Source organism: Oncorhynchus masou, chromosome 23 (genome assembly GCF_036934945.1).
Source record: "Oncorhynchus masou masou isolate Uvic2021 chromosome 23, UVic_Omas_1.1, whole genome shotgun sequence".
NCBI lineage: Eukaryota > Metazoa > Chordata > Actinopteri > Salmoniformes > Salmonidae > Oncorhynchus > Oncorhynchus masou.
In genome coordinates, this window is record NC_088234.1 from 6,450,712 (window position 1) to 6,463,211 (window position 12,500).

The window sequence follows — 12,500 nt, forward strand, 5'->3', positions numbered from 1 at the left end:
TCCCAAAAAGACCATTTGCTAGGGCACCAAGGCCATCTGCTATCCCACCAAGACCATCTGCTAGGGCACCAAGGCCATCTGCTATCCCACCAAGGCCATCTGCTATCCCACCAAGGCCATCTGCTAGGGCACCAAGACCATCTGCTAAGGCAACAAGGCCATCTGCTAGGGCACCAAGGCCATCTGCTATCCCACCAAGGCCATCTGCTATCCCACCAAGGCCATCTGCTAGGGCACCAAGGCCATCTGCTATCCCACCAAGGCCATCTGCTAGGGCACCAAGACCATCTGCTATCCCACCAAGGCCATCTGCTATCCCACCAAGGCCATCTGCTATCCTACCAAGGCCATCTGCTATCCCACCAAGGCCATCTGCTATCCCACCAAGGCCATCTGCTATCCTACCAAGGCCATCTGCTAGGGCACCAAGGCCATCTGCTAGGGCACCAAGGCCATCTGCTATCCCACCAAGGCCATCTGCTATCCCACCAAGGCCATCTGCTAGGGCACCAAGGCCATCTGCTATCCCACCAAGGCCATCTGCTAGGGCACCAAGACCATCTGCTATCCCACCAAGGCCATCTGCTATCCCACCAAGGCCATCTGCTAGGGCACCAAGGCCATCTGCTATCCTACCAAGGCCATCTGCTATCCCACCAAGGCCATCTGCTAGGGCACCAAGACCATCTGCTAGGGCACCAAGGCCATCTGCTATCCCACCAAGGCCATCTGCTAGGGCACCATGACCATCTGCTAGGGCAACAAGGCCATCTGCTAGGGCACCAAGGCCATCTGCTATGTCCCCTAGGCATTCGATAAGAGGGACCCACATGCAGTTGAGTCACCGATGTGTCCGTCTTCACTTGTAGCCCACTTCTTAGAGTGGAGTCTCTACGCAGTGGGTGGAGTCGCTCTGCAGTGCGTGGGGTCTCTGTCCAGTTGGTGGAGTCTCTGTACAGTGGGTGGAGTCTCTGTCCAGTGGGTGGAGTCTATGTGCAGTGGGTGGAGTCTCTGTCCAGTGGGTGGAGTCTCTGTCCAGTGGGTGGAGTCTCTGTCCAGTGGGTGGAGTCTCTGTCCAGTGGGTGGAGTCTCTACACAGTGGGTGGAGTCTCTACACAGTGGGTGGAGTCTCTCTACAGTGGGTGGAGTCTCTACAGTGGGTGTAGTCTCTACAGTGGGTGGAGTCTCTACAGTGGGTGGAGTCTCTACAGTGGGTGGAGTCTCTCTACAGTGGGTGGAGTCTCTCTACAGTGGGTGGAGTCTCTCTACAGTGGGTGGAGTCTCTTTACAGTGGGTGGGGTCTCTCTACAGTGGGTGGAGTCTCTCTACAGTGGGTGGAGTCTCTCTACAGTGGGTGGAGTCTCTACAGTGGGTGTGGTCTCTACAGTGTGTGGGGTCTCTACAGTGGGTGTGGTCTCTACAGTGGGTGGGGTCTCTACAGTGGGTGGGGGTCTACAGTGGGTGGAGTCTCTACAGTGGGTGGAGTCTCTCACACTAGACAACGTGTCTTACAGACACATTTTACTCTTTGTGTGTTTTTTTTTGTAAGAAGCCAACAACACCAGGTCTCTTTTTCTGTCATAATTCCATGACTACACCCAAAATGCGCTTGGACAACAAAACTAGCAATGCCCTGATTTCATTCCCAATGTTCTCATCTTCACAACTGCGTCATTTTAACACTTTTCATGCTAAAACCATTTATTAATGTGCTGCTGTCATATTTTAATCGCGGCGTCATGTTTCTCCATCTGCTGTTGTCATGATGCACCTCAACGAACTCCCATCAGCCTCTCTGTCAATGGTATCAGTGTTTACACCGTAAAATGTCTTTAAATTAAATAAATGTAAATGTAAATTGTCTGTCCGATTAGGATACTGTACAGATCCTGTATCTTTTGCAGACGTGTTTTGTTTTTGTTTTCTCTTAGAAGACTGACTGACTGTGATCATCCATTGAATGTCTATTCTATTCTGAGTGTGTGTGTGTTTGTGTGGTCTAAATGTACGTGAATAGTATTTTTTCATTACGGTATACAGCGCTAGTATAACTGTATGTATAAATGTATAACTTCTGATACATTCTGTTTTACTTGTCGTTGAAGGTGAATGCTGTGGTCTAACCCTAACCTGCTTTAGTGCTGACACTAGTTTGTGTGGTTGTGGTTGTGTTGTGGTTGTGGTTCTTGTTGTAGTTTACAGACGGAACCAGTTCTGCCATTATTAACATCTCTGGCTCCTCCAGCCAACATGTACGTATGAGCCTCTTATCTCTATCCCTCTCTACCCCTCTCCATCCCTCTCCATCCCTCTCCATCCCTCTCCATCCCTCTCCATCCCTCTCCATCCCTCTCCATCCCTCTCCATCCCTCTCTATCCCTCTCTACCCCTCTCCATCCCTCTCCATCCCTCTCCATCCCTCTCCATCCCTCTCTATCCCTCTCTACCACTCTCCATCCCTCTCCATCCCTCTCCATCCCTCTCCATCCCTCTCTACCCCTCTACATCCCTCTCCATCCCTCTCTACCCCTCTCTACCCCTCTCCATCCCTCTCTATCCCTCTCTATCCCTCTCTATCCCTCTCTATCCCTCTCTACCCCTCTCCATCCCTCTCCATCCCTCTCTATCCCTCTCCATCCCTCTCTATCCCTCTCTACCCCTCTCCATCCCTCTCCATCCCTCTCTACCCCTCTCCATCCCTCTCCATCCCTCTCTATCCCTCTCCATCCCTCTCCATCCCTCTCCATCCCTCTCTATCCCTCTCTACCCCTCTCTATCCCTCTCTACCCCTCTCCATCCCTCTCCATCCCTCTCTACCCCTCTCTACCCCTCTCCATCCCTCTCTACCCCTCTCCATCCCTCTCTTCTTATCTCTATCCCTCTCTATCCCTCTCTACCCTTCTCTACCCTTCTCTACCCCTCTCTACCCCTCTCTACCCCTCTCCATCCCTCTCTACCCCTCTCTACCCCTCTCCATCCCTCTCCATCCCTCTCTACCCCTCTCCATCCCTCTCTTCTTATCTCTATCCCTCTCTACCCCTCTCCATCCCTCTCTACCCCTCTCCATCCCTCTCTACCCCTCTCCATCCCTCTCTACCCCTCTCTACCCCTCTCCATCCCTCTCTATCCCTCTCCATCCCTCTCTACCCCTCTTCTTATCTCTATCCCTCTCCATCCCTCTCTACCCCTCTCCATCCCTCTCTACCCCTCTCCATCCCTCTCTACCCCTCTCTACCCCTCTCCATCCCTCTCTACCCCTCTCTTCTTATCTCTACCCCTCTCCATCCCTCTCTACCCCTCTCCATCCCTCTCTACCCCTCTCTTCTTATCTCTACCCCTCTCCATCCCTCTCTACCCCTCTCCATCCCTCTCTACCCCTCTCATCCCTCTCTACCCCTCTCCATCCCTCTCTACCCCTCTCTACCCCTCTCCATCCCTCTCTATCCCTCTCTACCCCTCTCCATCCCTCTCCATCCCTCTCTACCCCTCTCCATCCCTCTCTTCTTATCTCTATCCCTCTCTACCCTTCTCTACCCTTCTCTACCCCTCTCTACCCCTCTCTACCCCTCTCCATCCCTCTCTACCCCTCTCTACCCCTCTCCATCCCTCTCCATCCCTCTCCATCCCTCTCTACCCCTCTCCATCCCTCTCTTCTTATCTCTATCCCTCTCTACCCCTCTCCATCCCTCTCTACCCCTCTCTACCCCTCTCCATCCCTCTCTACCCCTCTCCATCCCTCTCCACCCCTCTCTACCCCTCTCCATCCCTCTCTATCCCTCTCCATCCCTCTCTACCCCTCTTCTTATCTCTATCCCTCTCCATCCCTCTCTACCCCTCTCCATCCCTCTCTACCCCTCTCCATCCCTCTCTACCCCTCTCTACCCCTCTCCATCCCTCTCTACCCCTCTCTTCTTATCTCTACCCCTCTCCATCCCTCTCTACCCCTCTCCATCCCTCTCTACCCCTCTCTTCTTATCTCTACCCCTCTCCATCCCTCTCTACCCCTCTCCATCCCTCTCTACCCCTCTCATCCCTCTCTACCCCTCTCCATCCCTCTCTACCCCTCTCTACCCCTCTCCATCCCTCTCTACCCCTCTCCATCCCTCTTTACCCCTCTCCATCCCTCTCCATCCCTCTCCATCCCTCTCTACCCCTCTCCATCCCTCTCTACCCCTCTCCATCCCTCTCTACCCCTCTCTACCCCTCTCCATCCCTCTCTTCTTATCTCTATCCCTCTCCATCCCTCTCTACCCCTCTCCATCCCTCTCTACCCCTCTCCATCCCTCTCTACCCCTCTCCATCCCTCTCTACCCCTCTCTATCCCTCTCCATCCCTCTCTACCCCTCTCCATCCCTCTCTACCCCTCTCCATCCCTCTCTACCCCTCTCCATCCCTCTCTACCCCTCTCTACCCCTCTCCATCCCTCTCTTCTTATCTCTATCCCTCTCCATCCCTCTCTACCCCTCTCCATCCCTCTCTACCCCTCTCTTCTTATCTCTATCCCTCTCCATCCATCTCTACCCCTCTCTTCTTCTCTCTATCCTTCTCCTCTCCATCCCTCTCTACCTCTCTTCTTCTCTCTATCCTCTCTTCTTCTCTCTACCCTCTTCTTCTTTCCATCCCTCTCTACCCTCTCTCCTTCTCTCTATCCCTCTCTACCACTCTTCTTCTCTCTATCCCTCTCTCCATCCCTCTCCATCCCTCTCTATCCCTCTCTTCTTCTCTCATCCCTCTCTACTCCTCTCCATCCCTCTCTCCATCCATCTCTATCCCTCTCTCATACCTCTCTCCATCCATCTCTATCCCTCTCTCATCCCTCTCTCCACCCCCCCCCCTCGCCCCTTCTCCATTCCTCTCTTCTTCTCTTTATCCCTCTCTATCCTTCTCTATCCTTCTCTCTATCCCTCTCTTCTTCTCTCCTCTTCTTCTCTCCTCTTCTTCTCTCTTCTTCTTCTCTCTCCCTCTCTCTTCTTCTTCTCTCTATCCCTCTCTTCTTCTCTCCTCTTCTTCTCTCTTCTTCTTCTCTCTAGCCCTCTCTTCTCTCCTCTTCTTCTCTCTAGCCCTCTCTTCTCTCCTCTTCTTCTCTCTAGCCCTCTCTTCTCTCCTCTTCTTCACTCTATCCCTCTCTTCCTCTCTCTTCTTCTTCTCTCAGAACTGTTTCATCTCTCTCAATAAATCGCTTAACCTCGTATTGTCTTGTGCATATTCCTATTGAGACAGAATAAGGTTCTTGTGTGTCGTAATGAAAAGTCCTTTGCTGTGGCTGTTAATTGATTATTGATTATTGATTATTGATAATTGATAATTGATTATTGACAACTAATGCATGTTTTCAAACTCTGAAATCCTCCTTTCACATTGAAGGTATGAAACAACTTGTTGACTGTGTGTTCACAATGGCAACGAGTTGCGTAGTATTTCATATGAACATAAACGGCCTTCGATCACTGTCAGTGTGACTGTGTTGTGAGGGTGTTTGTTGGGGTGTCAGTGTATATACAGTATCAGTCAAACGTCTGGACACACCTACTCATTCAAGGGTTGTTCCGAAATTTTTGTTGGTACTATTTTCTACATTGTAGAATAATAGTGAAGACATCAAAACTATGAAATAACACAAATGGAATCATGTAGTAACCAAAAAATGTGCTAAACGAATACAAATATATCTTATATTTGAGATTCTTCAAAGTAGCCACACTTTGCTACAGTTGCCATAGCAACGCGATGATGCAGCCAATCAAGATCCTCTCAATGGCGCCAAATCTTTTCAGCCTCTTGAGGTGTGCCCTCTTCACAAAAGTGTGGGTGTGTTGGGGGGGGGGGGGGGGGGTAGGATTAGCTTGATCTAGGATTAGTTTACACTCCCCCTAAACCATTGACAGAGGTGGGGACAACCCCACAAGATGTACAATCTGAATTGAATTACCCCCACAAGATGTACAATCTGAATTGAATTACCCCCACAAGATGTACAATCTGAATTGAATTACCCCACACCCCACAAGATGTACAATCTGCATTGAATTACCCCCACAAGATGTACAATCTGAATTGAATTACCCCCACAAGATGTACAATCTGAATTGAATTACCCCCACAAGATGTACAATCTGAATTGAATTACCCCACAAGATGTGCAATTTGAATTTAATCCAGTGCAATTCAAATAAATTCCAGAGAGTTGAATTGAAGTCTCCCAGTTACTAAGGAATATTTAACTTTTCTCTGGAAACCAGGTATTATTTTAACCTTTTCTAGTGCTTAGAATAGATCATTATATTTCCACCAACCATTTCATTTGTTTGGCGTCTTTTTGAAGAACCCCAGGGTCAACTTGAGGGTTAAACTAATGCATTCTGTCAAATGTAGCATTTTCCCCATATTGAACAAAATGTAAGTGATTCGTAAAAAATATAATGATTTTGAATATTTGCATTACAGGTCTTGTTTTTCTTGATGTTCTCCATCCTGCATGCGGGAGCGTAATCATCACCTGGCACTAATTAGCATAACGCAACGGACATAAATATCCCTAGAAAATATTCCTATTCATGAAAATCACAAATTAAATATATTGAGACACAGCTGAGCCTTTTGTTAATCACCCTGTCATCTCAGATTTTCAAAATATGCTTTACAGCCAAAGATAGACAAGCATTTGTGTAAATTTATCGATAGCCTAGCATAGCATTATGCCCTGCTAGCAGCAGGCAACCTTGTCACAAATCAGAAAAGCAATCAAATTAAATCGTTTACCTTTGATGAACTTCGGATGTTTTCACTCACGAGACTCCCAGGTAGATAGCCAAAGTTCATTTTTTCCCAAAAGATTATTTTTGTAGGCGAAATAGTTCCGTTTGTTCTTCACGTTTGGCTGAGAAATCGCCCGGAAATTGCAGTCACGAAAACAGCGAAAAATATTCCAAATTAGCTCCATAATATCGACAGAAACATGGCAAACGTTGTTTATAATCCATCCTCAAGGTGTTTTTCTAATATCTATTCGATAATATATCTGTCGGGACAATTTGTTTTTCATTAGGACCAATTGGAGTAATGGCTACCTCTGTATTTTAGGCGAGAATCTCTCTCGGAGCCACCATGTGACCACTTACGCAATGTGGCCACCTACGGCTATTCTTCAACATAAATGCGTAAAACTACGTCCAAATGTTGTAGACACCTTGGGGAATACGTAGAAAGCGTAAGCTGGTTCATAGCACACTCACAGTTGAATAGGGACTCATTGGAATGCAGCGATTTCAAAACCTGGGGCACTTCCGGATTGGATTTTTCTCAGGCTTTCGCCTGCAACATCAGTTCTGTTATACTCAAAGACAATATCTTTACAGTTTTGGAAACGTTAGAGTGTTTTCTATCCAAAGCTGTCAATTATATGCATATTCTAGCATCTTGTCCTGACAAAATATCCCGTTTAAAAAGGGAACGTTTTTTTTAGAAAAATTAAAATACTGCCACTCGAGTCGCAACAGGTTTTAAGAGTTTGGAAGAAAAAAAATAATTCAACAATACGTATGTAGCAACATGTTTTAATGTTTGATAGATGTATATTTGTTTACATGATACCTATTATGGAATAGAAGGATTTTGAATTTAATTGAACTTCACTCAAATCAATTATTTTGCCTTTACTTCAATTTCGAATTACAATTCTGTATCCTGTTTACTACTTGAATTCAAATTCAAGAATAAAATTACAATTTCAGGCATTCTCAAATCCCTTCACAGACCCAGGGTCAGATGACTCTCGCTGACCTAACCGTAACCAAGAGAGTTAACACCACAGAACGGGCCTTAGATCACTGTTTAGGGAACAACTTAATCCTGACTGTATCTCCTCAGATATTCTCCCTTCACTACCAGCTAGATGGGTTTTACCCAGGCCTTTAATCCAGACGTTCTGTCTCTCCTCAGATATTCTCCATACACTTCCAGCTACGACGGGTTTTCCATCTTACCCAGGCCTTTAAACATGATATCCTAAAACTGTTACATTTTAAGGAGAGTGAACTCTGCACCAGTGTGTGGTTTAGTGTGAGGAGGAATGTTGGTCAAAGTTCTGGATTCTCAGTGAAGCAAGACTCCAATACTTGTAGAACTAAATTCAACTTTCTTTCCTTCCTTTCACTCATCTTTTCTTGTCACTTATTTTACATTTTTTTGTGTGTGGGGGGGGGATCTCAGTCAGGTCCATAATTATTCACAGCCTGGATAAAGATGGGCAATCATGAATGTATAAAATGAAAACAAATACCTGAGATAGATTGTGTGCAAACACCATGAATGTAACATTCAAATGCAAAAAGGGGAAACGCTGATAAACACTTCGGTTCCTACCCTGTCATGCAAAACAACTGTTATGTTTCCCCAGCAAGAAAACCAAATAATACATTTACATTTAAGTCATTTGGCAGACGCTCTTATCCAGAGCGACTTACAAATTGGTGAATTCACCTTATGACATCCAGTGGAACAGCCACTTTACAATAGTGCATCTAAATCATTTAAGGGGGGGGGGGTGAGAGGGATTACTTTATCCTATCCTAGGTATTCCTTAAAGAGGTGGGGTTTCAGGTGTCTCCGGAATGTGGTGATTGACTCCGCTGTCCTGGCGTCGTAATAGTCTCTCAAACAAAAAGGGGGGGAACGAACAAAGAGTCACTGACTGCAACCAAAACTAAACAGGTGGGGTTTTAGGAGAGGGTTCTGATGGGGGTGATGACACTCATGTGGGTGTGTCCACTGAAAGTTGCCTAGCAACAACAACTGGGACCTAAAAGATGCCCACCGTGTGCGTCCACTAAGAGGAAAACAAAAGGAAAACCCACATCAAACGTAAAGACAGGAAACAAAACAAAACATTGAGCAAAATGAAAACAGTTCAAGATCAGATAAAGGAATGCTTTTTGAGAAATCCAACAGTGAGCACCAACTAAAAAGGTGTTGACCCTCCACATCTCTCAAGACAGCTGGAGCACTGGGCCAGCCGCTCTTAATTAGCACATGGGCCAGCCGCTCTTAATTAGCACATGGGCCAGCCGCTCTTACTTAGCAACTGGGCCAGCCGCTCTTACTTAGCAACTGGGCCAGCCGCTCTTAATTAGCACCTGGGCCAGCCGCTCTTACTTAGCAACTGGGCCAGCCGCTCTTAATGAGCACCTGGGCCAGCCGCTCTTAATTAGCACCTGGGCCAGCCGCTCTTAATGAGCACCTGGGCCAGCCGCTCTTAATTAGCACCTGGGCCAGCCGCTCTTAATTAGCACCTGGGCCAGCCGCTCTTAATGAGCACCTGGGCCAGCCGCTCTTACTTAGCACCTGGGCCAGCCGCTCTTAATTAGCACCTGGGCCAGCCGCTCTTACTTAGCACCTGGGCCAGCCGCTCTTACTTAGCACCTGGGCCAGCCGCTCTTAATTAGCACCTGGGCCAGCCGCTCTTAATTAGCACCTGGGCCAGCCGCTCTTAATTAGCACCTGGGCCAGCCGCTCTTAATTACCACCTGGGCCAGCCGCTCTTAATTAGCACCTGGGCCAGCCGCTCTTAATTAGCACCTGGACCAGCACAGGTAAAACACCTTCCTGCTAACGAGGTGGACAAGACAGAACAGGTGTAACACAGTCCTGACTAACGAGATGACACCAAACAATACGTTTTAATGTGTTAAACGTGCTGCACGTGATTAAAGTCCAACCTCAAAACATTAAATGGAAAAACCAAAACCTGTAACAAACAACATCAACCATTGTATCAGAAAAAAATAATGTATTTCTGTGATTCCAACAGTTCACCCGTGTTTTAATCTGCACTGAAGAAAAATATACATTTAACATGTGAAGTGCTTCATGAGCTGGGGAAAAGAAATCCCAGAAATGTTCCATTCTCACAAAAAAAGAATGCTTATTTCTCTCAAATTCTGTGCACAAATTTGTTTATATACACTGTTAGTGAGCATCTCTCCTTTGCCAAGATAATCCATCCACCTGACAGGTGTTGCATATCAAGAAGCTGATTAAACAACATGATCATTACACAGGTGCACCTTGTGCTGGGAACAATAAAAGGAGTATTTCTGTCTATTAATAAAGCCCCATTGTGGAGAAAAACTCTTTCTGATTGGCTGGACCTGGGGCCCCAGCACCCCTGCCCAGTCATGTGAAATCCATAGGTTAGGGTCTAATTTATTTATTTAAATCGACTGATTTCCTTATATGAACTGTAACTCAGAAAAATCTTTTGAAATTGTTGCATGTTCAGTTTATTTTTATGTTCAGTGTACATCGTAAGTAAATTTGCAATATTAGGTTCAAGAAATCCCAATTAGATTATGTTCCTTGTCTTGGAACCTTTCCGCCTGGTATTGAATGGCAGGGAGCTCGGCCCCAGTGACGTACAGGGGTGTACTCGCTACCCTCTGTAGCGCCTTGCGGTCGGGTGTGAGACACACACACACACACACACACACACACACACACACACACACACACACACACACAAGTGACTGGGCATGAGCAGTCGACAAGTCTCTGTAAAAACCACTGTTACAACACAAATCAATCTATCACCAACTAATTGTAATGTGTGGACTGCATTGTAGCCCATCTCATGAGTTCTACATCACACTGAAGGTCACGTCACCACCCGACACACACACACACACACACACACACACACACACACACACACACACACACACACACACACACACACACTTCTGCCCTAAAAATCATGCCTGTTTTTTTGTTCATAGTTGATTGCCTCCAGATCCAGAATCATGCCAGTCCTGGCGCCACACACACACACACACACACACACACACTAAAGGAAAGGTGTGTATTGCGTCATGAGAGTGTTTGAACCTTCTGTTCCTGTCAGGGTTGAAGGTCGCAGGCAGACAGGCGGAGTGTGGAGTGACATGATGGTGGAGTGTGTGTGTGTGTGTTTGTTTGTGTGTGTGTGTGTGTTTGAGAGAACGAGGGGCCGTTTGAAGCTGATCTGTCCCTAGAGAGTGTCTGGTCTTTGTTCTCTGTACGTCAGAGACGTCAACCAGACTGTGAGAAAAGGTCTTCTTGACAAAACACACAGACCCGTGTCTGTATTCAAAACTCTAGAGTCACGTCATGTCAGTCATTTCCCTCTTGGTCTATTTCAAAATATAAATAAACTCGAACTGAGATGATTACTGCACAAATGTCGAACACCCGCAGACCAGTGTCTGTGTTCCAAACTATCATACAATTCTCACGTGGTCGACTCGAAATATATTCCAATTAGAACCTGAATTACCTGGTAACTGTAACCAGTAAATAGTAACCAACTGTAACTGGTAACCAACTGTAACTAGTAACCAACTGTAACTCGTAACCAACTGTAACTAGTAACCAACGGTAACTCGTAACCAACTGTAACTCGTAACCAACTGTATCTCGTAACCAACTGTAACCAGTAACTAGTAACCAACTGTAACTAGTAACCAACTGTAACTCGTAACCAACTGTATCTCGTAACCAACTGTATCTCGTAACCAACTGTAACTAGTAAACAACTGTAACTAGTAACCAACTGTAATGATTAACCAACTGTAACTAGTAACCAATTGTAACTAGTAACCAACTGTAACTGTAACCAGTAACTCGTAACCAACTGTAACTAGTAACCAACTGTAACTAGTAACCAACTGTAACTAGTAACCAACTGTATCTGTAACCAGTAACTCGTAACCAACTGTAACTAGTAACCAACTGTAACTGTAACCAGTAACTCGTAACCAGTAACTAGTAACCAACTGTAACTAGTAACCAACTGTAACTAGTAACCAACTGTAACTAGTAACCAACTGTAACTAGTAACCAACTGTAACGAGTAACCAACTGTATCTGTAACCAGTAACTCGTAACCAACTGTAACTAGTAACCAACTGTAGCTAGTAACCAACTGTAACTAGTAACCAACTGTAACTGTAACCAGTAACTCGTGACCAACTATAACTAGTAACCAACTGTAACTAGTAACCAACTATAGCTAGTAACCAACTGTAACTAGTAACCAACTGTATCTGTAACCAGTAACTCGTAACCAACTGTAACTAGTAACCAACTGTAACTAGTAACCAACTGTAACTAGTAACCAACTGTAACTAGTAACCAACTGTATCTGTAACCAGTAACTCGTAACCAACTGTAACTAGTAACCAACTGTAACTGTAACCAGTAACTCGTAACCAGTAACTAGTAACCAACTGTAACTAGTAACCAACTGTAACTCGTAACCAACTGTAACTCGTAACCAACTGTAACTCGTAACCAACTGTAACAAGTAGCCAACTGTAACTAGTAACCAACTGTAACTCGTAACCAACTGTAACTAGTAACCAACTGTAACTAGTAACCAACTGTAACCAGTAACCAACTGTAACTATTAACCAACTGTAACTAGTAACCAACTGTAACTAGTAACCAACTGTAACTAGTAACCAACTGTA

At 45.9% G+C, this 12,500-nt stretch overlaps 1 protein-coding gene across 1 annotated transcript in view; it reads left to right on the forward strand.

The window, feature by feature from the left end:
* dysf (dysferlin, limb girdle muscular dystrophy 2B (autosomal recessive)) overlaps window positions 1-12,500 on the forward strand; it is a 272,132-nt gene that overhangs the window by 203,697 nt on the left and 55,935 nt on the right. Inside the window, 1 exon segment of the mRNA XM_064931015.1 lies at window positions 2,196-2,252. Coding sequence (XP_064787087.1) covers window positions 2,196-2,252 — 57 coding nt within the window.